Source organism: Lampetra planeri, chromosome 2, assembly GCF_965212315.1.
Source record: "Lampetra planeri chromosome 2, kcLamPlan1.2.h2, whole genome shotgun sequence".
In the NCBI taxonomy this organism is placed as follows: domain Eukaryota; kingdom Metazoa; phylum Chordata; class Hyperoartia; order Petromyzontiformes; family Petromyzontidae; genus Lampetra; species Lampetra planeri.
The window spans coordinates 33,962,074-33,987,884 of NC_136108.1; the positions used below are offsets into that span (position 1 = coordinate 33,962,074).

Genomic DNA, 25,811 nt, shown 5'->3' on the forward strand with positions numbered 1-25,811 from the left:
GGGCCTATGATGTAATGAAATGCAAAAGTTGGCAGTCAATGCAAATGCAAAAAGTGAGATGTTGGCCATGTATTGCAGTATTCCATGTGAGTATATGCCTAAAATGTTACTTTCATTTGGAAAGTAAGTTTATTGCTTGCCCTGGAACACCGTTTCAATGTACCACTGGCCAATGGAGAAAAAAAACATTGCAATATACAATTGAAAACGTTTATTTCCAATCTTGTCAAAAGTGAAAATGGTATTAAATTACTGTATCTGGAAATTCTTAAAAAGCTTCGACGAGAGATACAATGTGGAAAAGTTTACAGCAAGCAAATATAAGCAAGTATAAGCAAATAATAATTTTACATGACAACACAAAGTTCACACCTCCCAAAAATACTGTACTCGAGTTGGATTTGGATGCATGGATGGAAGTTAACTTTCCTGTAGATTTGTCAAAATGACTGTTTAATAGGAACTAATTTTCTTCAGAAAAAATGTAAGCAAGCAGGCATCTCTCGGTGTGGAAAATAAAGACTTTCTAAAATGGCATTCAAGCGAAGGCCACGAGGAACGATAGCATAAACAGGGATGGCTACAAAATCACAGTACTGTACTTACATTTTGACAAAACAGCCCCTGGTTTAATGAGGTAGAATCAATGTTGGAATCTTTACATTTTGAAAGCAACTCTTTAAGGCACCTTAGATTTATGATACTCAAAATTTGTCATTCTAAAGGAATCATTCATTCTTAGACGTTATAAAAAAACTTTACATTCAATCCCAACAGTTTCCCCAAACATCTCGTGTATTCATTTGCATATTCTCTAGGCTAAACAAATAGTTTGTGTGCAGATAGCATTAGCGACATTTTACTAATCATAAGCCTCTAAAAGCCACCTGGGCCAGGCGCCTTGGTCAACTTGACGCCATTTTTGTCTGTGCACAGGATAGCCCAGGGGTAGGCAACCAAAACAACAAAAGCCATTTTCTTTTGCATTCTGTAAAAAAAATACAACTTCAATATTTTCCACGAGCCGTAAATGCATGCGAATAACGACACGAAGCAGTCATTAGAGCCGCGGGTGGTTCCAGAGCTGCAGATTGCCAACCCCTGGGAGTGGGATAGCCAGGTGACCCTACAGAGACCACATGCATCAGGATCTGGGTGGAGAATGGTGGTCACTGCTCCTGGCAGCATTTACCGGCACAGTCGCCGATGGTAAACTGGTTTTTCCACTGGGTGATCTTTTTCTATCGTTGGTTGATTTTTTTTAGCGGTAAATTCTTACAACTGGGAAAACCTGTTTAGCACACTTCTGGTGGTTGCTGGCAAAGTACTGCTAAAATGTAGATCAGGAATACAGTAATGCGTTTTGGTAGCATTTGTTTAACTAAGCTCTGATTTCACCACATTTATTGCAACTCTGTAAAAATAACATTGAAAACATTTTCAGCATTCTGTCAAACAATAATCTCCATTACATTTGAGTTGCCTTATATTGTCAATGGTTCTGTACATAACCTTTGGAAATTGTTTTATAAACGGTATAAAAAAAGCAAAATATAGAAATGTTAGGTGTAGTATAACTGTTTACCATAAAAAAATATACTTTTTAAAGTAAACATCTGAAAGAATATTTAATTCTAAAAATGTAAGCAAGCAGTAAACAGTTCTGGAAAGTTAAGCGCAATAATGGATTAGTTTACTTCAAAATGTGTTTTAAGGCTGAATAAAATGCCATTAAAACCAGGCCCCGATTCAACAAGTCAAATGCACACACAGAAATGTGAATGTGCACAAATCATGTAGAGTTTGGAAAAGAACGATAAGCCTTTCATAAGAAAAGCTTGTCCGACCGTAAGAATGATGCAACATCACAGCAGAATGCGAGTATTCATGTGTGTGATAGTCCATGTGTGTACATCCATGTGTGTGTGTGCAAGTCGATGTGTGCGAGTCGATATGCGTGTGTAACTCCATGTGTGTGTAACTCCATGTGTATCTAAAGTCCATTTCTGTGCGAGTTCATGTGTGTGTGAGTCGATGTGTGTGTAAGTCCATGTGTGTGCGTGGCTCCATGTGTGTAAGTCCATGTGTAAGTCCATGTGTGTGTATCTTAGTCGATGTGTGTGTGCAAGTCCATGCTTTGGTCAATGTGTGAGAGTTTACGTATGTGCGAGTCGCTGTATGTGTGTACGTCGATTTGTGTGCATCTAAAGTCGATGTCTGTGTGCGAGGCCATATGTGTAAGTCGATGTCTTTGTATGTGGGTCAATATCTGTGTGGAGGTTGATGTGTGTGTCTGTCTCTTTCGTCCGGGCAACGCCGGGTACTTACCGCTAGTAGGTTATAATTATCCATGACGTTAATGACCTCCCGAATACAAAAACTCCCAAAAAATTATGGATTGTAAAAAGTGACTTACAAGGCACTCCTATTTCTAATAGACGTGTTGGTGTTCTTGTTACCATATTGCTTACCCTTGCAATATGCTACAAACTTTAACTAGAAAAATATCGAAACATATAAAGCATATATTGTCACCCTATATTTCATATAAACATGTACTTACGGTTTGACGCTTCTTAAGTTTTGCCGGTGGGATTGATGCGTCACAGTATTCCCCTGAAATACTGTCGCTGAGTGGCCAGACTGACGTCAAATTTGAAAGAACATAACCACCTTGTCTGAAATATGACTCAAAATGTTATAACATATCTGCCTGCTAGCTGAATGAGTGTCAAACCGACTCTAAAACGATTTGATTGTTGCCCACATTCACATGAAACCAATTGTATGTACAAATTCGCAAATACAAAGTACATGTTGTGTAAGCATCATTAATCACAATCAGAAACTGTGCGACCACTTATGCGCATGTTAACGAAGCATTTTCTGGTGCAAAAAAAAACCACTGACAAGTCAGGGTCCAGGTAACGGCAACCACCAATACAAAGACATACAACCACAGGAAAACTAAATACAAAGCCACAAAATGCTTATAACGCATACCACAAAGATAACAGATCACAACAATTTTACGAACACGAAAACGGTCTGCCACATTTGAAAATGGGGGTATTGCTGAAGTTTCTGTAATTGTACGTGGCTTAATGCTTTTCGATTGGTTGCTTTTTTAATTGTCATTAAAATTTACATTTAAAGAATAATTCAAATAATGGGCTAATGGTAGTAAATTAACCACTGGGCAATTAATGCAATATGCAAACCATTGTCTACATATTAATGTATGCTATTCAGCATCAGGCAAAGAAACACAGACCTCAATTCAGAGTACTGTCCATAATATTAACAAAAACTACACTTAAGGCAGCAGTCTTAAGAATTCCCTTTGTTCAAAAATGGCTCTACGGCCTTGAGATATGCCATGACCAACCAATATGGCTGAATAAGGTCATCAAGCTGAACTTTCTTTTCACTTTAACACATTTTGCATCCATCAAAAAGCCCAACATGGTATGTAGGTGTTTAAGAAGCTATTACACAATATCAGTTGTATATGAAGGTTCGTGCAACACATTTTTAAATAGTTTTTGGTATTACGCCATGTACAAACTGGGAAAAGAGTGAATTCAAATGACAAGCATTACAAAAATATGCAAGTTAATGCATTCCATGTGTATATAACTATTACGTTTTTATGCTTTAACATTAATACTGCATTTTCCACTGTGCTCCCATTACCAATGCTACTAATGTTCCAAAAGGAAAAAAAGGCATTGCATTACCCAATATTTGGAAGTGCCCATGCACAAACAAAACAATGATCTGACTGACTTTGTGCAGTTAATGTGAGGGGGGGGGGGTCTACTTATTGTCTTCTAATACTTGCATATGCACGCAACTCGTTAACTTTATTCCGCTCACTTAGAAGTGTTTCACAGCAAAGTGGAGATTGTCCAATCAAACAATTAGTGGGGTAGTGCAGGATCGAAAATGAACACGGAGAACTCTGGATGCCATCTTGATGCTTTTAGAGGTTCGATTAGGTACTGCACAGGAACACTTATGAGTTCACTGCTTTCAAAGTCACATATTTAGTGCCAGTAACTGCTATGAATTCAGTGATACCATAGACATTGCAGCGATACACTCCGCTCGCCCTGACGCAGTTATCTGGCTTGACCACCTAAATGTGAAATTGAAGTTATTGCTCGGCATCTACGTCAGCTGTACGTACGTACGAAAGAAAGAAGTGATGCCATTTTATGCCACAAAATGTAAAAAAAAAAAATGTGCGGTCAAACCAACTTTTTGGTTTTAACAGTTCGCTTCCTTTGGTACGCATAAACATTTTGTTAAAAAAAAAGGTGCAACGTAAATACTGTATTTGTGTTTGATCATTCACAAACCTTAGTTTTGAATGGGATTGAGGAAAGAGTATTGTTTTGTGGGAAAGATAATACGCATGTTCAACGCTTTACAAGTAACACTGCGAAACCGAATCAACTACTGGCACTAAATTGAAAGCAAGTTAAGGGCACATCCGTGTTGAAAAAAATAAAGGCATCCTTTGTACATAAGGGGGTCCTTGGTCACAGTTTACGAACTCTTTCTTTTCTTGCCGTTGGCTGATGGTCCTGTGGTGATTTTCACAATGCCGTTTTCGTACGCTGTAAGAGAGCATTTCAAATGTTACAAAAAATGGAGTTCAATATGTCTAAGTATTTACACGAATGTCAATCTTCAAGTCAACCAGAATGTGCTCGATGTCAGAGGCGACGTGGAGCCGAGCCTGGATAGTGCTTGAAAGGGTGACCATCACTCCTCAAAATACAACAAATTACATGTGTGTATGATAATTGTTTTTTTACCCTTTTATCTGGCAACAAAACTGACACCTTTTTTACAAGCAGTCATGTTTGCATTGACCACAATACCTGCAGTCGGAATGCAAACAAAAAACATAACTCTGATAATGCACTGTCCTTGAAATTGATTGGTCCACACCAATCAATTGGTGTGTGTATGTTGAACTTCATTCACACCGTACGTAGCCAACCGTGCTAATCGGAAGTGCGAGGAAAGGACAACTAAACACTGAAAACAATTGTGAAGCTGTTGCTTTGGCAGTGGTGCAGAAGCAAGATTAACATAACTCGCATTCGTCAATGTGTATGCATGCATGTAGAACTTCTTTCACACCGTATGTAGCCAACCGTGCTAATCGTAAGTGCAGGGAAAGGACAATGAACTAAACACAGAAAGCAGTTGTGATGCTGTTGCTTTGGCAGTGGTGCAGAAGAAAGATTAACATAACTCGCAATCGTCAATGTGTACATATGTTGAACTTCGTTCACACCGTACTAATCGGAGGTTTTAATTTGCCTTTAAGGAGGCAAAATAGGTGACGTTTCGTTTCATAGCAAAAGTGTGACTATTAAATAATTTTCTTTTAAGGCAGCATTATTTACGCATGTTTTTTTGTTTTCAAAATAAAATCGATGTTGTGCGCAGTAGAGGGCAGTAGAGGGCAGTGCAACAAAATCATCTCTTGTTCTGCACTCCCACACACCACCTTCGCAAACCCGTATTGACCAGCGTGGTGAAGTATGGTCAAATCTTGACTGAAAGCTTTCGTGACTGCAGGAATTAATATCATTTGGGTCTTTCGGTAAAGTCAAGTAGATGGTTCAAGGAAAATAACAAAAAACTACGACGTTTCGATCACAACACACGCGATCGTCATCAGGAGGAAAACTGCTGAATGCAGACTGTTATAGAGGGTTTAGTACTAGGGTCATAAACGAAGTGGGTGGGGCTAGTGATGTTAATGTGAGAAATTAGCATGTTAATGTGAGAAATTAGCATTTTAATGTGAGATTGGAGAGCGGCCTCCATGACGAGGGCGCGGAGGTGACTATGTTAATGTGAGAGATTAGCATGTTCACGGAATAGGCTATGTTAACGTGAGAGATGAGCATGTTAATGGGAGATCCTTTACAGATGGCATCAGAGAGCCTGGTAAATTTTAGAGAGAGAAATAGGCCGTTTGAGAAAACAAACTTGGAATTTTTTTGGAAATGTAATGCAATGCAACACAGAGAGTCGGCTAACACACAGTCAAACGCATAGCCTGGTTGATTACGATCTCCAAAGATTGCTAAATTTGAAGTTAAGTGTGAAATTTGACAAACAGAGACACAGAGAGAGATAAAACAACTTACATCCTACCCGTAGAGGTGGTTCAAAAGTTTGTTTTTTCAAACGGCCTATTTCTCTCTATAAAATTTACCAGGCTCTCATAGGTCCATTCGCTCTTTCTCTCCCCTGGCCGCTTCGGGGTGGATTTCCACACATCTCTCTGTGTGTCTCTGTTCGTCAAATTTCACACTTAACTTCTAATTTTAGCAATCTTTGGAGATCGTAATTTACCAGGCTATGCGTTAACTGTGTGTTACCCGATTCTCTGTGTTACATTTCATTACATTTACAAATATTTGCTATATTGTTTACTCAAACTATTTCTCTCAAATTTACCAGCCTCTCATAGGGCCATTCGATCTTCTTTCCCTCGGTCGCTTCGGGGTGGATTCATTGCTAATTTCTCTGCCCCTGCAGACCCACCTCTCTCTCTCTGCCCAACCCCTCCCTCTCTCTCTATTTAAGGCCTCGACACAGAGGCACTGGGTCTCTGTGTGTCTGTGTTGTCTCTCTCTGCTTGTGTGTCTGTCTGTGTGTCTCCGTGTCTGTGTTTTGTCTCTCTCTCAAATTTAGTTCTACCTGATGACGGTTGCTTGTGTTGCAATCGAAACGTCGTACTCTATTATTTAATTTATTTTCTTTCTACGTGACTTTACCGAAAGAACCAAAGAGTAATTCCTGCAGCCACGAAAGCTTCAAATCAAGTTTATGGATAGTACTGTACATTTATCTACATAAACATATTCCAGAAATCGTTATGATACTTAGATTCTCCACCACGACGCTTACAATTATTTTTCGTGATGTATTGTATAATATTTGTGTGGAACTTAAAGAGGGTTCTTGCAGATGACATCTGACAGTTCACCAGTGATGAATCGAGCAGACCTGGCTCTGCTGGCGAGACATGGTTCAGAGCCTGCATGCGCTGAGGGGACTAGTGGCCACGGGAGGTAATGACAGGGAAGACAGCCGACAGTACGAGTGCACTGGTGGCCACGGGAGGTAATGACAGGGGTATCATATTCTTTGGTTCTTTCGGTAAAGTCACGTAGATATAAAAATTAAAATAATAAATTAAGTGAAGAAAAATAATAAAAATAAAATATAAATAATTTAAAAAATTTGGACTGTAGCCTGGTTCTTAATCGGAGTGTACTGGCAGTCTATAATATAGACTGTAGCCTGGTTATTAAGTTTGGTGAGTGTACTAGCAGTCTATAATGTAGACTGTGGCAATGGCTATTAAGCTAGGTGAGTGTACTGGCAGTCTATAACGTGGACTGTAGCCTGGTTCTTAACCTTGGCCAGTGTACTGGCAGTCTATAATGTAGACTTATTCTCTGTTCCTTCGGTAATAAAAATAAAAGTGCGAAGGGACTGGTGGCTACGGGAATGTTCGAGAAGGGAGCGTGGTCAGGTGACAGAAGAGGACGTTGTAGTCTGCTGGTAGAGGGAGCATCCAGAGTCAGCGAGAATGATCTAGAAGAGGGGCATGGCCTCTTGTTGAGATATAAGGGAGATGCGCGGAAGACTCGGGGCTGTTGCAGTGGGAATCTCCACCTGATGTCAAGTGAACGTGTCTTCAATAAAGTGTGTCAAGTCGTCATTACACTTGTACTGAATCACCCTAGCAGCACTGATTAGGACACGCCCCAGCAGCATTGATTGTATAAATGATAATTTTATTTTTTACGTGGAGAAATAGATGTAAATAAGGACACAGATTGTCCGCTTATCTATTTTGTCTTTTGATAGAGGTCAACAGTCGAATTTGTCGACACAGCAATTGGGTGTGAATTACTATCACCAATAACCAAATTTCTAGGAAACTAACCCGAGTCTTTCTTGAGTTTAAGTGTAGCTTGTTTCTTCTTGTTTGAAATTGACATCTTGTATTCTCTCCACTGCCTCAGCTGAAATTTAATAAATGTCCACATCATCCAGGCTTGTGTGAGGCAGATCAGTGCCAACAAACAAATCCTGGAAAACAACATGTTACACGTTTAATGGTTTCGCTCACCAAAATTACCAGGAATCTATATTCACATTTCCAGTAATGTAAGGGGCCCCTTTAGTGGCAGAAATGATACATTCAATTCGAGTTGCAGGAAGTTTTTTGTTCGTTAGATAATGCAAAAATAATGAATGCAAATCAAGTCACATTAAAGCATCTCTTGCCTTATCAGGAGAGTGTTGAAGTTTCCAGCAGCCACATCCAACGTCTGGTTTTCGGAGCGTGCCAGGCCAAAACCAATAGTGAGGACGGACAGTGTCAGTGTGATGAGACGCGACAGCCCAAATAGCACTGCCCACACCCGGAACCTGCAAAACCAAAGGTGTCGCTCAAGCAACGATGTTTACCAGAAAAATGCAACGCCAACTATGCCAACGATTTCTAAGCCTGCAGCAACCCGCAAAGAGTTGTGCTCAACACAATTAAACATTGTTTTTACTCAAGATAACAAATGATCTCTGGCACTGTGACAAATGCAAAGGTGCAATCAAGCACATTTGCACCTCTGAATAGCACGATTGGCTATGTACAGAGCGAAAGATGTTCAACATACATACATACAAAAACACCACCACGACTCACCCTTTCTGGTAGTTTTCATCAATGAAGTAAAAAATCCGGGAGATGTGAAAAACAAATTCCACCATATAATGCAAGACCATGAGCAACATCCCAAGCCGTGTGAGACTGAGAAGAGAATCCAGAGAGCAAGACAGCACACATGAACATATCTTGCATGAATTATACTTTTCCTCAGAATAATTTTAAATCAATCGACTCAATAATTTTTACGTGGTTTTTTTATGATTATTTCCCCCCCCAATTGTATGCAATTCAGCCATCAGCATCATGTCATGAGATCAAGAATCAATTCACATCTTGAAGAGCAGTGCATGCCCAAGATGTGTTCAGATCTGTCTAGGGAAAAGCACTTTCCCATCCGCTCTGCAACTGAGAGCAATGTTCATCACGTGACAATCAAACCAATATTTTTTAACTCTTAGAACTGATATTTACAACAAAATAGGTGCAGAAATTTAATGCGATTAATTTTGTCCTATCTCTGGTGACTAGGTTGAGACAATCAACTCAATACTGGGAACCCGGATTAATTAGAGCATGGATTTGTTATCCGATCAACTGTTTGTCCAGAAGCAGAGTTGATGTCGTCCATTCCTCCGTTAAAAGGAATGAAGACTTCAAGGCCATTTTGCCACCAGAAATTGTTAACATTATGAATTGTATTACATTTTATTTCAAAATGGCACAATTTATTTAAAGCTATGTGTTGTTCCAACTTACTTAAGTAGATATGCTGCAGAAATATGAATTATGTAAAGGCTGATGTGTTGAAGTTGTTTTGAAATTTCTTCCTGCAAAACATAAACTGTTATAATACGCAACATATGGAATGAATATACAATTACGTAATGACATTAGAATGTAATGGAGGATGCCTCCTACATCATGGAGAAATCAACAAAATGAAAAAAAAATGGCTTCCTTACAAAAACTTACTTTTTTTATTTTTTGAAAGTAGAGCTCAGGCAATGCATGAACCCAGTAAGCCAGCTGAAAAATGTAGTAAAACTTCACATAGCAACTACAAAGACAAAAACAAATGAAAAAAATACACTCAAAGAATCAATGTTGTACTTTACATGTAATTTTGATGTAAGATAAATGAACAATGCACAATCACACAAACGTTTATACGATAAAATATCAAATGTCTTCCATTCCAATAGTTTGCAGCCAAACTCACGACATCGTGGTGTGTGGAAATCCTTCCCAAAGTCTTGACAGCTGTGTAGCATATTCTTCCTGAAGAGGAAATGTGCAAAATTATAATGCATTCAAAACAGTTACAGTTGAGTCTCATTTATCTGTGGGTGGATTATCTGGGTTGCAGATGAACCTGGCTTGTGCCCATATAACAGAGGTCGCAAACGGGTTTTGATTCCTTACCCGTACCCGGCCGCACCAGGGTCGCAAATAGGTACCCGTACCCGGCCGGGTACGGGTTCCCGTTCCCTACCCGTACCCTACCCGAAATGAGTGACAAACGGTTACTCACCAGTGACTCACGGCCTATCCGTACCCGGCCGCACCAGGGTCGCAAACAGGTACCCGTTCCCGGCCGGGTACGGGTAGCCGGGTATTGGGTAGGGTACAGGTATCGGGTACCCGATTGCGACCTCTGCCATGTAACCCCAAACATGCATGCAAGTCAACCAAGTTACTTTGAATGTTTACAGTGTGTGCAGTATTTTTATTACACACTTCCAGTATGGGCTAAGTGTTGAGCATTTCTTTTCTGAAGCAATCGCCATGCATTACTGCGGGGCAACTTCTGGCATTGGCTGGTCACTCTGTCTCCCTCCCCTCGATTCTGATCAGATGAGAGCATCCAGTCAGTCAGTATCCAATCACAGCAGTTCTGGGGTCTAACATGATACAGTAAACCCTTATAAATTGGACACATATGGGGCTCTGGCCATGCCAAATTGTCCAGTATTCCGAAAAATGTACAATGGCACTCCCCAGTGCCTCGTGCCGAAATAATTTATTTTTCCACATTTATTTTCCAAACTCTTCACACACTATACGCATTGACACACCTGCATAAATTCTAACCAAAACTTTAGATTTGTCTCGCAGACGAAGGGATTTACAGTCCAGTCCCTTTCTATTACTTCTTGAGGTAGGTGTAGACGACATTTCTGAGAGGGTTGGCTTGCACAGAGTGCATAAGCAGGGTAAGGTCCAAAGCAACGGGTCTGCACCAAAGCTTGCCACGCACGCTGCCACCAGACTGAGTAGTTGTTTTCGTCGTGGCGTACGGCGTCGCTCCATATGTATGCCGAAATTGGACCATTCCGTACGGCAATTCAGCTCAGGGCAAATTAATAATACTGTATATATGCCAAAAGCACAGCCGTGCCAATGTACCCCTAATTACGAATTATCAAATACTGAAATAACGAGGTTTTACTGTAATCTGGACAATCCAGGCAACATATAAGAGTTGAGAACAGGTGAGATGCTAACTTGAACGCCTCCAAACCCCTGCAGAGCTTTAGAGAAGAAATGCTCAAAGTGTCGCCTAACCTGGAAAACTTCACGTGCATTACAAGCAACTGCGGAAACCTACATGGCAAGATGGTTTCCTTCTCGCCCGTCTCACCAACTTGTAAGATTTTACTGACCGAGGGTGTGCCATTCATTATACCGTATTGCTAGCTCAGTTGGAAATAGAGACTCAAAATACAGAATATTGCACTTTACCACAATGATGATGTAAATCCCCCAGAAGGAAAATATTAAGGAGAAGAAGGAGAGCTGCCCCGACTCGTTGTACTTGCTGTGCTTCATCTTGGACAAGTGCAGGCGACGGTGCAGCTTCTACCAACACATACATACACACATCAAGTCGTTATAACAACGGCACTCATCATTCAAAATTAACGTATTCTTTTCCCATTTAATTTTCATTTGTTATCATGATCATCAGCTATGACGTATCCACTCGAGGTCTCCCCACGTCATCACCATCTTTCATGGTTTTGTGATGCAACACTCCGTAGAGCTTCAACACACAAACTCGTTCCATCACTCCATCTTCACGGTAAGACGCCCTCTAAAGGATATTCCCTCCTTGTTGGTTTCTGACCACCGACCATCATCCTTTCGAACGACGTGTCCTGACCAAGCCCGCTTAATATTCTCAGCAGACAAGATGTTTTTTACTTTCTCATTTTCTCTACACCATGTGTTCCTCTTCGTGCCTCTCAGCATGTACCTCTCTCCAGCCTTCTTTGTGCACTTTTTAGATTTTTGTTCCAGTTTCTTTGTCAGTGTCCATGTTTCTGATCCATGTCATAGCAGGTGACATAAGATAGTTGCAAACTTTATTTAAGCACATTGGCATACTGCTTTTCTTCATTAAGTTCACTTTCACAAAAGCTTTTCCAACCTACTCTCGGTCACCTCTTAATGTCCTCATTCATATCTCGGACCACCTTCCAACATATTATTGGGGTTTTTCGGTAAAGTCACGTAGGTAAAAAATTTAAATTAATAAAAGTAAAATAAAATAAAAATCACGACGTTTCGGAGGCAACACAAGCCTCTGTCTTCCCACGATGTACGAACTTCGATGTGCTTTTCTGTTGTGTCCTTCTGACATATTTTCAATTGTTTATGTACGTATGTATCTTGAACTTCTTTCACAATGTATGTAGCCAACCACACTAATCGGAGGTGCGGGGGGGGGGGAAACCTATTAAACTTGTTGCATGTCACTTTTGTTCCGAATTATCCTTCATAACCGTATATTGGATTTTGTTTTGCTCATTTATTTTTGTTCATGCTTATGAATTACAACTTTGTCATTTTCATTCTAGAAAGCATTATGATCGCTGAGCATGAATAACTACTAAGTGGCAGCCAAAGAAGGGCGGTCCAACATGAAGATGGAGTGATGGGATCATGGACAACCGTAAGGGACGGCAACGGTTTGGAGAGGCATCATCCAGCAGTGGGTTGATCATGGCTGGTGATTTTTTTTTTTCCTTTTCATAAGCAAAATATAATCACGAACAAGAATGTAGGTTTGCGACATGTTTGTGGTAACTTACATCCAGAATATACTCTTGAACTGTACCGTGGATAACAATACCCACAATAATGTAAAAGAAAATTGTGGCAAAGTCTTTCTTGCCATACTGGTAAACACTGCTAGGCTCTCCACTTCCATCTGCAAAAAGAAAAACCAAGAAAATTGAGACATTTTGGAGCCTGTGTTGGTAGATTAAACAATCGCAATTGTTAGAAAACTGAATTCTAAGCAGATGCCATTTTTTTCAAATTCACTGAATGAAGCGCGTATACGATTTAGACATTACACAAAGTCAGCTTGGAATCTTACCTTTATTTAACCTTTAAGTTGTTGAGTTTAGTGATTAAAAAAAAAGAGTTACGTAGTTAATTAGTACCACACTGATAATAGGTTTTCCCCCTTTTTTCTGGCAACAAAACAGGTGTTAAGATGTTAAAACACCAAACTGAAACCTTTTACAAGGAATCATGTCTGCATTAACCACAATACTTGTGGTCATAATTCCAAAAGGCGTCCTCTGGTCTAACACCGTTTAAAACGAGGCTCAAAAGAAAGCTGTCTCTGGTGTGGACCAATCATTTTCAAAGACAATGCATATATTATCAGAGTATGTTTTTTGTTTGCATTCTGACCACAAGTATTGTGGTTAATGCAGACATGATTCATTGTAAAAGGTTTCAGTTTGGTGTTTTAACATCTTAACACCTGTTTTGTTGCCAAAAACAAAGGGGAAAAACTTATTATCATATTTTGTTACTGGCAAAGGAGCTCCCATGATGTAGTGCCACACTACTAGATATGTACGAAACGCGTGTAAATCGATACACATTCACAAGATTATTGCACGAGGTATTGATTAACTCCGAAAAACACCAGGAACTACAATGGCGCTAACTCGGGTACTATTAAGAAGAACATGTGACCAACCTTCATCTTGGGTTGTGATGTTGTGTTGGATGGACATGAACATGAAAGCAGTGTTAGCAGTCGCCTGAAATTGACAAACAAACATTACAGATTCACTCACCCCAAGCGACCAACATCAAATCTACTGGCCTAAATACTCTTTTAGGTTCTGCAAAATGGAGACAAATGCTGTTAGGTCTTGCATTAAGATGACCTTACTTTGCCATCAATCAGGAACGGTGAGATGTCACTACTCAAATTATTGATATTTAGGCAATGATTGATAGAATTACTTTATTTTAATTTAACAAATCCTCATGCGGATTTATTTCGAAATGATAAGAATCGCCACATTTAATGATGTCTATAAAACAAAGTTGTAAAGTTTCCATGTACGTAAATAATTTCCATATTCCATTCAAATTTTTAAACGTTTAGCCATATCAAGATTGAGGGAATATACATAAATCAGTGACCAGCACTGACAATAAGTAGTCTGAATTTCTTGTTAAATTACTTTAAAACATATTTGAATTGGACACAAACATTTCGGCAGTCTTTCTACAACGCAGCATAATCAATGTTTCCAAGGCCAAAGCAGATTCCATGAAGAGTTACCTTGTCCCTTATGTGTGTTCTGTCATTCATTTACTGTGTGGACTGGTGGACACATATCTTTCCACCTTATCTAAATCAGCTCAAGCCTCCGGTAAATCACGTGACCTCTGTGTGTCCAGGCCCACTTTGAATTCCTAGATTTGAAGTTTCCGTGACTGCAAGGATTCATATTGTTTTTTTTCGGTAGAGTCACGTAAGTAATAAATAAATAAACAACTAAATTAAATCACGACGTTTCGGAGGCAACACAAGCTTCCGTCTTCAGGTGGAACCGTTACAGCCAAATTCACTGTGATAAGTTTTTACCTACGTGACTTTACCGAAAAAAACAAAGAATATGACTAACTCCCCATCCTATTTGAATACAGATGCTGCTCCGTGCAGCAGTGTAAAGGCTCTTATGCAAGCCTCTTCCTCCCCCATCCTTGACTGTGCTGACCTTTGTGCTACCCGCTGATTTCCCCCACTCAATTTCCATCTTTTCCCTCTACATTTCCCGTTGTTTCTCTTATATCTTCCCTTTCCCATTCAATGTTCTTTCTCCATGCATTCTATCATTGACTATACTCCCCTTTCCATGGTGTGCCGCGGATACATAGTTGCGAGGACAATATTTTGGAGTGCAACTCGAAAACGAGAACACGTTGTATTGGCAGTACATTTTATATTTAATATTTTATTTTATTCAAAATTTTTACATACTTTAGCACCTTAGTATTAGTTAGACTTTGTACCTTTAGTATAGTTAGACTTGTACACCACTTATTTAAGATTCCTATATGTTGAATGTATGCACCTTTCTGCCAAAGTAAATTCCTTGTCTGTGCGAAATTTCATGGCGAATAAAACCCTTTTTGATTCTGATTTGAGTATCCTAAACAAAAAAAGTAGATGTACTATGTAGTTATCATCCTCAGCAGCCGTGGTCAATCCACTGCTGAATGAAGGCTTCCCCAAGCCCACCACCTCTTATGAACCTGCGAAGTTTGTATTTAACTAGCTTCTGCATCTCATGAGGCTGTACAAAAAAACCAAGAAACATGCTATTTGAAATCACACTACAGTGCATATGTATGGATACCCAAGGTGAAAAGTGTCACGGGGTGTGCAAAATGCTCATTGAAGATAAACACGCTACGTCAGGCTCTGACGCATTTCAAGTTACAAAAAGTCCTGAAAGATTGGTACACTTATCTAAGTGTAAGGGTCATGTACAACGCAATTGTAAACTTTCGGTTCTGTAATCTATGTCCCGACTCGACAGCTACACAACCACTGAACGAGTCAATGGCAAACACTTGGTCAATTATTATGACATTAGTTAACTTTAATGTGACTGTTTAAAAAAAAAAGATTCTAAACAAAAGTTACCCAAGTCTAGATTTGAAGCTTTCGTGACTGCAAGGATTCATATTCTTAGGTTTTTTCGGTAAAGTCACGTAGGTAAAACATTTATATTAATAAAAGTAAAATAAAAAAAATCATTTACTTGATACAGCTGTCGGGCTGTGACGGTTCCACCTGAAGACGGAAGCTTGTGTTGCCTCCGAAACGTCGTGATTTTTTATTTTACTTTTATTAATTTTAATTTTTTACCTACGTGACTTTACCGAAAAAACCTAAGAATATAGTTACCCAAGTCCTCTGTGCGCAGCTAACTTGCAATGAGTTTTATAAAACGAGTCTACCTCATTACCTATCAATAAAGCACGCAGTACTCTGCGCTTCCAGCCAACAACCCTAGAGGGAGAGTGGTGGCATTGAGTAAGAAGGTAGGCCAGCTAATTCCCCATTGCTCCAACTCCGTCTGACAAGAGTTGTCGTTTTGGAAAGGAACGGTGGTGATGGGAATAATATGGCAACAAACACGTTCAGGTGCTAGTTAGAGTGCTGCATCGCGGTAGATGGTGGAGGCTTGGGGAAGCTTTCATCCAGCAGTAGATTGGTCGTGGCTGCTGATGGATGATGAAGCATAGAATGTGGGAAGACGCAATTATTTATGCCAAATAGGGAGGGAGATGGAAGATCTAGACATACACTGGTGGTTCAGTTCAACTGGCACTCCCCTTACTCTCCACTAAACTCTTTCAAGACGTCTGGCGAGCATGGAAGAGCAGGCCAAAAACACCATTTAAGAAGGGTTCTCTCCAGAGCTCCCTCTAGTGGAGGCCCTTTCGTCAAACAGTGACGTGACCAAGCAATTGCAGGGCCGCATCTTTACCATTTACGCCACCCAATTGATTGGATTTGCTTCACTTTGTATTTAAAAAATATATTGTTGAACATTACCAATGAGCTTGAAATGTACATATTTGACAACAATTATAACCTGACACTACAATGTTAATGATTAAAAAAAAATTAAAGCACAAAGAATATCACAATTGTTTAGCAAACCCTGCGCATGCGTCGGTGCTGTTGAAATGATAGCGCCTCCTTCGACTGCACTCTCTGAACAAGGTATAGATTTCAGATTTCACTTATTTCAGGACATTGCTGGTGATGACCGATAACAATAGTGCACCTTGCACACGACCAATCGAAAAGGATCGTAAAAACCAAAATAGTAAACCCAATAAGAGACAAGTGGTCACCGGTCTGCGTGAAGAATAATTGCCAGGAATCAACTCACTTCTACCCAAATGAAACCCGACCCATAGGCGATGCCCTAAATCATTTAACGCACCAAATAACAGGCAACCGAGATACAACGGATACCAAGGGAGCAATGCTGTGATGGTGAATCGATTGCGTTCTCGTTAAACACCGTGGAAAGCCACTAGCCTGGTCTTAATTTCCAATTCGGAGGTTTTTTCCTCTCCCACCGCTCCGCTTTTCCAGTGACGTGGCAGCCTGGGCCAGGGCGGGTTAACGGAGACACCGTGCGGCCCGTGGTCTCCAAACCCTGCACACCCCCCTCCTCTCCTTACCCTGCCATCGTTACATTAACATCGTTACCTTGATCCCGTTAACCTGCTCTTCCTTACCATGCCCTCGTTACCATGCCACCGTTACTCTAGCTCCGTTACACAAGCATCGTTTACCTTGCCGTCGTTACTTTAGTCTCGTTACCCTCTTATAACGTCTCTTCCCGGGGTCTTGTCTCTGCAGATTGGACCCGACTCTACCCAAGTGCCCTGCCCTGAACTGGGATCCCAGGCCAGACCCAACCAACCCAAGGCAGACCACGACCTCGCCGGAGCAACATCCAGACCCGGTCCCCACATTCAATCCAAACCGGGACGCAATCCGAATCCAACCCAACTTCCATCCTTACACAACCAACTCAATGCCGACTTCGACCTAACACGACTCCGAGCCAGACCTGATGACACATCCTCCGTGAATGTCTGTGCACCCAACCCCCAGACAGTTGTGCTGAGACGTGATTTTAAACTTATAAAAAAAAAAGTTACGGTCGTTCCCGAAACAAAGTGAAAGTCGCGTACAACAACTCTGTAGATGAAGTCCAACGACCCAGTTGATTTTACCAGGATCCCAACTCACATTTAGTGAATTTCAGACAAATTTGCAAAGTTCGACTCCGGGGTAAAGCGAAGTTGGGGGTCGTTGTTAAGCCCCCGGGGCCCCAGGCCCCCAGGGGCCTCCTCTGCTGGTCCCACAGCCCCCTTCTAACCCCTCGTACCTCGAACATGACCCCGAAGAGGAAGGCGATGACCACGAAGATCATGATGTCCGCGTGGTTCTGTATCACGAAGTCCTGGCTGAAGAGCGGTGGGCTCTTGCTCTTCTTCCTGAGGCCCATGGCTTTAGAGTCGTCTGGCTGGCTGCCTGGTGAGAGCGACGATAACTTTAAAGAGGAGACGGAGCTGCTGATGATGATGCTGGTGATGATGGTGATGTAGAGGAGGGTGAAGCTGCTGCTGATGATGAGATATGTACTTCTGGTGGTGATAATGAGCTACTTCAGATGATGATCATCAGCTACTTCAGATGTCGAGTTGTCGCTGCTCCTGCTGATGAAGCTGACGAGGAAGTTAAGCTGATGATGACATTGAGCTGCTGACGATGAGGTTGATGATGATGATGATGATGTTAATCAAGTGGAACTACTCCTGGCGATGATTATAAAGTTGATGCACGAGTTGAGCAGATAGTACAACTCGAAGAGGTTGGAAATGCTGCAGCTGCGAAGGAGCTGCTGATGAGGAGGTGGTGATGACGACGAGGTGCTGCTGCTGCTGAGCGGATTGTGCTAATGATGAGGTGGAGCTGCTGATGAGCTTGATGAAGAGGTGGAGCTGCTGATGTGGTGGTGTAGCTGCTGATGATGATGTGGAGCTGCTGCTGAGCTGCTGATGATGTGGAGCTGATGATGAGGTGGAGCTGCTGCTGAACTGCTGATGATGTGGAGCTGATGATGAGGTGGAGCTGCTGCTGAACTGCTGATGATGAGGTGGAGCTGCTGCTGCCTCCTCCTCCTCGCCGCGTCAACGCAACCTCCCCCAACACCGGGCCCCGAAATGAGCATTGGCTGTAGCGGCGGCGGCGGCTAGATGTTGCAACGTGGCAAAGTTGTGGTCAACAATTCCACGTTCTTGTGCTGGGGACCAGTACGTTATACAATGCAGTACATTAAATAGACCCCCCCCCACACCTACCCACCTCACCACTACCACCACCGATCCGCGATGAACTTAGCGGACTAAGGTCGTGGATATTGTCCACCGCGGGTTTTATTTACTCCGCTTGTGTGGAAACTAAAATCTAGAATAGGAAGAGACGCAGATTATAGGAAGACAAGTGGAACTTTCAGCGTCCACGACGTTATTACGCCCGCAGTATTAATCAGGGCGGCCGCCCGGGTTATAATCTCATCTTATCTTAACGCAATTTATATGGCGTCCTAACCAAGGCGCTTTACGAAGCATTAGATCGCGTAAATATATAAATGTGTCGTTAAACCCGCCACCACCCGACACAGCCAACTAGTAAGGGTTGTCACGTAAACAGAACGTGGCCAATTCGTCACTAGTACAGCACTAGTGTGTAGTGTATAGTGTAGAGTAATGTAGTGTATAGTGTAGTGTATAGTGTAGTGTACTAGTACAGCACTAGTGTGTAGTGTATAGTGTTGAGTAATGTAGTGTATAGTGTAGTGTACTAGTACAGCACTAGTGTGTAGTGTAGAGTAGTGTAGTGTATAGTGTAGTGCACTAGTGCAGCACTAGTGTGTAGTGTACGAGTACAGCACTAGTGTGTAGTGTATAGAGTAATGTAGTGTATAGTGTAATGTATAGTGTAGTGTGCTACAGCACGAGTGTATAGTGTAGAGTAATGTAGTGTATAGTGTAGTGTATAGTGTAGTGTACGAGTACAGCACTAGTGTGTAGTGTATAGTGTAATGTAGTGTATAGTGTAGTGTACTAGTACAGCACACCGGTTGTGTGTTGGAGAGCCAAGCCACGACATTTTCAATTTGATTACGACGTTTCGCCAGCAATTACAACCAGCTTCATCAGGCGACAGCCAGATTTGTGGATGACATTTGTCGCGAAAGCCAATGTGTTAAACTGACTAAACCTTCATGGAATGACTCGCTCCGACCGTAGGAGTGTCAAAATACCCCCTCTAGCACCATGGTTAGTGCGACTAATAGGTTAGCAGTGGCATAATACTAAAATCACCGCTGATGCCAGGTCAACATTGTTCCCGATTAACGCGGCAGACGGATAGAGATCGCGGGCGTGCATGGAATTAAGTCGTGGGTCGTGTTCTCTCTCTCTCAGGTCAACCACCACTGTGTTTAATTATTCACAAGCTAACGATTTGCATGGCAATTGCAACAAGACCTGTTCTTCAGGAAACAAAGCATTCAAATGTGATTCTCATCAAGCTGTTAATAAATGCAGTCTCCAACTCTTAAACGGCCTGCAAATTTGCGCTCTGAAGGCGGCTCATTGACCGAAACGTCGCCTTCTGGTACATAATCTCTCCCTTTGAAGTCCCCACCACACAGCCAGTATCTTGAGGACCGCCCCAGTGGAGTGACAAGTGAGCGGCTTGGCCGCGCATCGACTCGCTGCCCTGCAGCGCCTTCATGTGCCGGGGCCGCCTCGCAGGCCGTGTTCACGCGGCACGTTGCGCATGCGCATTGGGCCAGTGGAAGGGCGGGAGGGGCGGGGTTCAACGAAAAGCCCCCACACACACAATAGACCACGCCCACGGGGACAGGTGACCAATCAGCGTGGTCTGAGGGGGCACCCCCACCCCCACCGTCCTCACAGCCCCCACCCCTCCGCCCCCCTCTATTGGGGTTGGAATTCTTAGCATTGTTGGTCCACGCCTCAAGGTACACAGGAGCCAAGTTTGCACGTTTATTTTTTATATATTATTTTAGCCAGGTGAGAAACTTGAGAGACCAGGATGAGTCTCGTCTGCAAGAGGAGCCCTGTGGGTCACCAACATTCCAAAATTACAAAATAAAAACGCAAAAAAAAATCACGGTACAGCGATGAAGCAAATATAAATCTTTGCAAAAACAACTGCGTCATCACATGAGAAGTGGAAAAATATTGTATCAGGATAAATCGATATAAAAAAATACATTCCCTTGAAGTCAACTCGGGCGGGTTATATTTAGACTGATCAATCTTCTTGGTTCTTTCGGTAAAGTCACGTAGAAGGGAAATAATTAAATAATAAAAATTACAACATAATAAAATAAAATTATCCGTGAGAATTTTTTTAATAAAAACTCTCAGTGACAATTTTATTTTATTATGTTTTATTTTTATTATTTTATTATTTCCCTTCTACGTGACTTTACCGAAAGAACCAAGAAGATGAATCCCTGCTGTCACGAAAGCTTTAAATCGAAATTTAGGCTGATCAAGCCGACTTTACGCAAACACAGACATTGCGAAGATCGAACACCGAGAAATCGATCTCAGGGGCCGTCCATAAATGACGTCACGCACCTAGGGGTGGGGGGGGTCAGACATTTGTGACGATGGGGGGGGGGTTGGAGAAATGTGACGTCACATCAAAATGCGCAACTTTAAATAAATATAGACAACACGTTCTACTTAATTAAATAGACTTTTTAATAAATGTTTTCTCCTACAACATCAGAGTGCAGCGCCACATTAAATAAGCACTACAATGACAATAGTTTAAAGCGATTTGAAGCATGTTTTATTTTGGGGGGGGGGGCAGAGCATTGTGACTTCATATTTGAGGGGGGGGGTCTCACTTTTTGCGACGCCGTGTGACGAGGGGGGGGGGGGTTAAAAATCGTCCAAAATCGCGTGACGTCATTTATGGACGGCCCCTCACGTTTGTGTGTACACATTGAGTGGTGTGTGTGTGTGTGGCAGAACACACGGCGGGACATACAGAGTGGATGTCCTTTGGGTGTACTTCTCCCCCATCATAGGAATGTGTAATCTCCACCACTGGCTCCGAATTTAAAAATGTCGCACAAAGAGAAATCAATTATCACCCCATGTTCAAAATAACATGCATGTGTATATTATTTGGGGGTGGCGAGATGATGCAGAAGTTAAGATCGTGCCAATATTGCTGTTATAAATGTATTACTATTTCATATCGCGTAATTTGATGTGGCAATTGTAAGGTTCATGGCCAAAACTAATGTTGGTTCGTTCCTCGCATTCCTGGGTTTTGGATTACCCTTCCATCGTCCCTCTTGCCCAAGTTCTTAAAACATTGCTCAATTCAAGATTTTCAAAAAAGCCACACAACGTGAAGAGTAAAGTCACGTAGGTAGAAAAAATAATAGTTCACGACGTTTCGATCGCAACGCAAGCAATCGTCATCAGGTAGACGATTTACTTGCATTGCGATCGAAACGTCGTGAACTCTTATTTTTTCTACCTACGCGACTTTACCGAAAGGACCAAAAAGCATGGATTCCTGCAGTCACGAAAGCTTAAAATCAAAACGTAGCTGGTATTGGTCAGTCAATTCTGGAAAATAACCTGCACGTGTTAGTCGATTGGGATGACCCACACGGCGGTTTGACATCGCCTCTAACTGCAAAACTTAGTAGGACACTTCTGAAAATGTATCTGGAGACATGGCGAGGCTTTCCTGGGTAAACAAGCAAAATTATAAACTTTACAAATGTTAACTCGTGTCTGTTGTACCTTCAATAGAGCGGCTTGTTGCTGACTACGTGGAGTGCTGGGATTCTGGGCCTGTTCTCAGAAACTGTGACTGATGAAATAAAATACATGTTTGTTGTTCCGTAATTGTAAAAGTTTCGTTTTTACCGTTTTAATCCCATGTGTCCCTTGAAAATGTACTTATCCAAGTTCTCCCGCCTGCTAATAAAAATGTCCGTCTGGTATAAACGTTTGTTTTGTTTTTATCCCAGCAGAGCATAAATACTCGATCCACTACCAAGATTAGAATATAACAGTCATCACAGCAGTCATATGCTCAGCAGAATTCCAGCCCAATTACTTTGGTGTTGACCATAAATCCCCAATGAGAGACTGCAGGGGAGATTTGAAAAAAAAAACGGTTCTCAAATCAACACAAAGGCCTTCGCCTTCATGCCATGCTGTCTGCTCATGTAGCTGTGAACCCTGTAGGACCAGCTGAGAAGCAGGGTCCAAGCACAGGATTTGTGTTGAAGACGACACCTTTCCCAACGAAAGGTAAACATCATATTACTTACTGATGGCCAAATAGGAATTTTAAATACCTTTGGCCGACAACCACACTAGTTGAAACGCAACTTTGATTCCACGTGGAGGTTGTGCATCGATTGCGAGCTGACATTATAAACATCATTGCCAAGTGGAACATATGCCTTGTTGTTACCTGATTAGCACTTTGAAGATGCTCGCAGTGCCGGATGCATATCGTGTACGGCCGTTTCAAAGTGGAATGCCTCACATGGCCGTCGTGATGGAGGAAATTAATTTGTGGGTCGTCTGAAATAAAGTTGGAGGTAAGTATGAAATGGAAGCCACGGGCCAAATTAAATAAAGTCACGGGAAGGTACGAAATGGAGTTCCAAATGATGGCCAGCGTCTTACCTTTCGATTTAATGCTTTCGTGACTGCAGGGATTCATCTTCTTGGTTCTTTCGGTAAAGTCACGTAGAATGGAAATAATAAAATAATAAAAATAAAACATAATAAAATAATTCTCACGACGTTTCGGCCACAACGCAAGCAGCCGTCCTCAGGTGAAGAACAGGTATGTCGATAAGACAGACTCTGTCTTATTGACATAAGACAGACTCTGTCTTAACGTCGTGAGAATTATTTTATTATGTTTTATTTTTATTATTTTATTATTTCCATTCTACGTGACTTTACCGAAAGAACCAAGAACAAGTGTCTTAACGTTTCGTAGTGAGCATACGAGTACTATTCATGAGCCATGGCATTTATCTTCTTGCTCGGAGGCAAGCGCTTCATTGGAAGCAGACAATGTTTTCTGGAAAACATTTCACTTGGGACCCGACGAACACGATTCCTGGAAGAAAAATAGCAACAACAAAAAAACCACCCATCGCATCATCACTCCAGCTTACTCAGCATACGATGCACACGTCTGAGTTGCCATTAACACACTTAGACAAGACAGTAACCATATGTTTCGAAATGAGTAAAACGTGTGAAAATTGAAACTGCGGTTTGCACTTTTCACCCCACGAAATCTGATTAAATACCTCACCGCATTTATGAATTAGCATTGTTATCTAAAAAAAGGGCCTTGGAGACATTACTGCTCTGGATCTCATTCAAGAGCATTGCCATTCAGGCATCGCATCAGCGGTGTCGATTCCAGTGATAGGCGAGCACCGTCGTCAATCCAGCAGAGGGCAGTGTAGACCAATAGTTGTAAAGAAGATACACTCGGAATAATTCACGAGCCAGTGAATCATTCTGCCATCGAGAGCGAAGCGGCAGCATTGCTGAAGTTTAAATATACTCACAATGCAATACCTTGGCAATTTCACCAGAGTTCACATCAGAATATGTATTTATACTGGAGGAATCCGATAAGCTATAAAGCTCTTGTTTTTACAGATATCCAGTGAAGGGCGGGCAAGAACGTTACAACAACAAACTCTGCATGTGACCAGACGAACATGGATTTCACAAACGATTTATCTGATTAGATATCTATGTCACATTAGATGTACATAAGTGAACTGTTTAACAAGTGTCCATACGATCAAGCCTTAATGTTATCTAATGTATATTATTTTAACGTCATACAGGGTGGTCCATTTGTAGGTACCTCGCGAAAATAATGGGGAGAAATTATAGGGTGAAACAATATTTTATTTCAAAGCATCGACTTGGCTCCCACTAATCTGATCTCAAATATGCTTATGAAATATTTTAACTCTCTCTGCTTGCAAGATATGGAGCTATTAATTTCACGATATTCAAACAATCGCATGTTGAGAAGAGGGGTCATTAGAATTAAGTGGGGTATCAATCAGTGGATCACAATGTATATGCTGTATTAGTTTAACACCACGGATCCATTTAGTTGTTATTTTTTGAATTATCTGCAACTGTCATTTTGCTCGAATCACATTTCTACGTGACATATATATGTAAAACAAGTAGTCGTGCATGTTGGGTTAATGCTATAAGATGCTCACGAGTCGGTGACTCGTTTTAAAACAAAACAGCTGACACCTTCCACATCCATCAGTCCGAAGAATATATTGCCGAGGCTCCATTCAAATAAGCTAATCGAGGTCAATATTTGAAAAAGAACCATTTGTCTTTTTGCCTCAATAATAAAGTTATCTATTGGCGCAATTAATCAGTCTCTCTTGGCGAAGGCTGCACAAGTAAAAGTCACGACAGGAATGTCTTGGGCAGAAGGTGAATCGGGACATCTCTGTTTACTAAGACAACATGGGCAAACACACGCGAGCGAAACTCATGCCTGCACCGACTGCCGTCGTGCAAAATATAATGCCACAAAAATGCCCCTTTTATCCGCAAACATTCCACTCATGGAGCAAGAGGGGTGGGGGGGGGGCGGTCCGGATGGCGAGACCACGCAATTCAAAATCCTCAGTGGAATGTGCCTTGAAAGTGCTGCTGTGTGGCGCCTGTCGACCGGCGGCACGACGCACAAAGGGGGAGCAAACACGGCCAACATACTCAGCCGAGTGCTAACCGCGCCGAATGGGTCGTGCGAAAGCCTTCGGGCGAAGTTGATTTGACGGAGGCCCTCTGCGGGCACGCGAGACTTAGATGCAGTGAAGCGATTTGTATTTGATGTGTTTTCGGGTTTGTACCGCGCGCTTTGTTCCGCAATGACGTCCGACGTTTCGCTCCAAGGGCCCTGGAGCTTCCTCGGTTTCCGGAACGCCGAGAGCAAACGTTGGGACACCGTTGCCGAGCAGCGAGCGGCACAACACCGAGAACCACAGCACAGCAGCAAACATCCTACGCAAAATTTGCAGTCGTACATTTTAATGTTTCAAGTAGCGGCGGTACAGACTGCCATGCTGTTATT

The 25,811-nt window shown here is 41.8% G+C and overlaps 1 protein-coding gene across 2 annotated transcripts; it reads right to left on the minus strand.

Annotated features, from left to right (window-relative positions):
* Nucleotides 1–196: 196 nt before the first annotated feature.
* LOC144732399 (translocating chain-associated membrane protein 1-like) lies at nt 197–18,799 on the minus strand. Of its 2 annotated transcripts, none has more exons than XM_078613913.1 (11): nt 17,965–18,799; nt 13,722–13,785; nt 12,814–12,932; nt 11,462–11,578; nt 9,939–9,997; nt 9,692–9,776; nt 9,476–9,546; nt 8,756–8,860; nt 8,338–8,481; nt 7,994–8,139; nt 197–4,625 (listed from the first exon to the last, which is right to left on the minus strand). In XM_078613913.1, the coding sequence occupies exons 1-11, from the start codon at nt 18,082–18,084 to the stop codon at nt 4,555–4,557; spliced, it is 1,101 nt and encodes a 366-aa protein (XP_078470039.1). In that variant the 5' UTR covers nt 18,085–18,799; the 3' UTR covers nt 197–4,554. The 2 variants fall into 2 exon arrangements, with proteins under 2 accessions (XP_078470039.1, XP_078470040.1); XM_078613914.1 differs by lacking the exon at nt 17,965–18,799 and adding an exon at nt 17,363–17,812.
* Between the last annotated feature and the right edge of the window lie 7,012 nt (nt 18,800–25,811).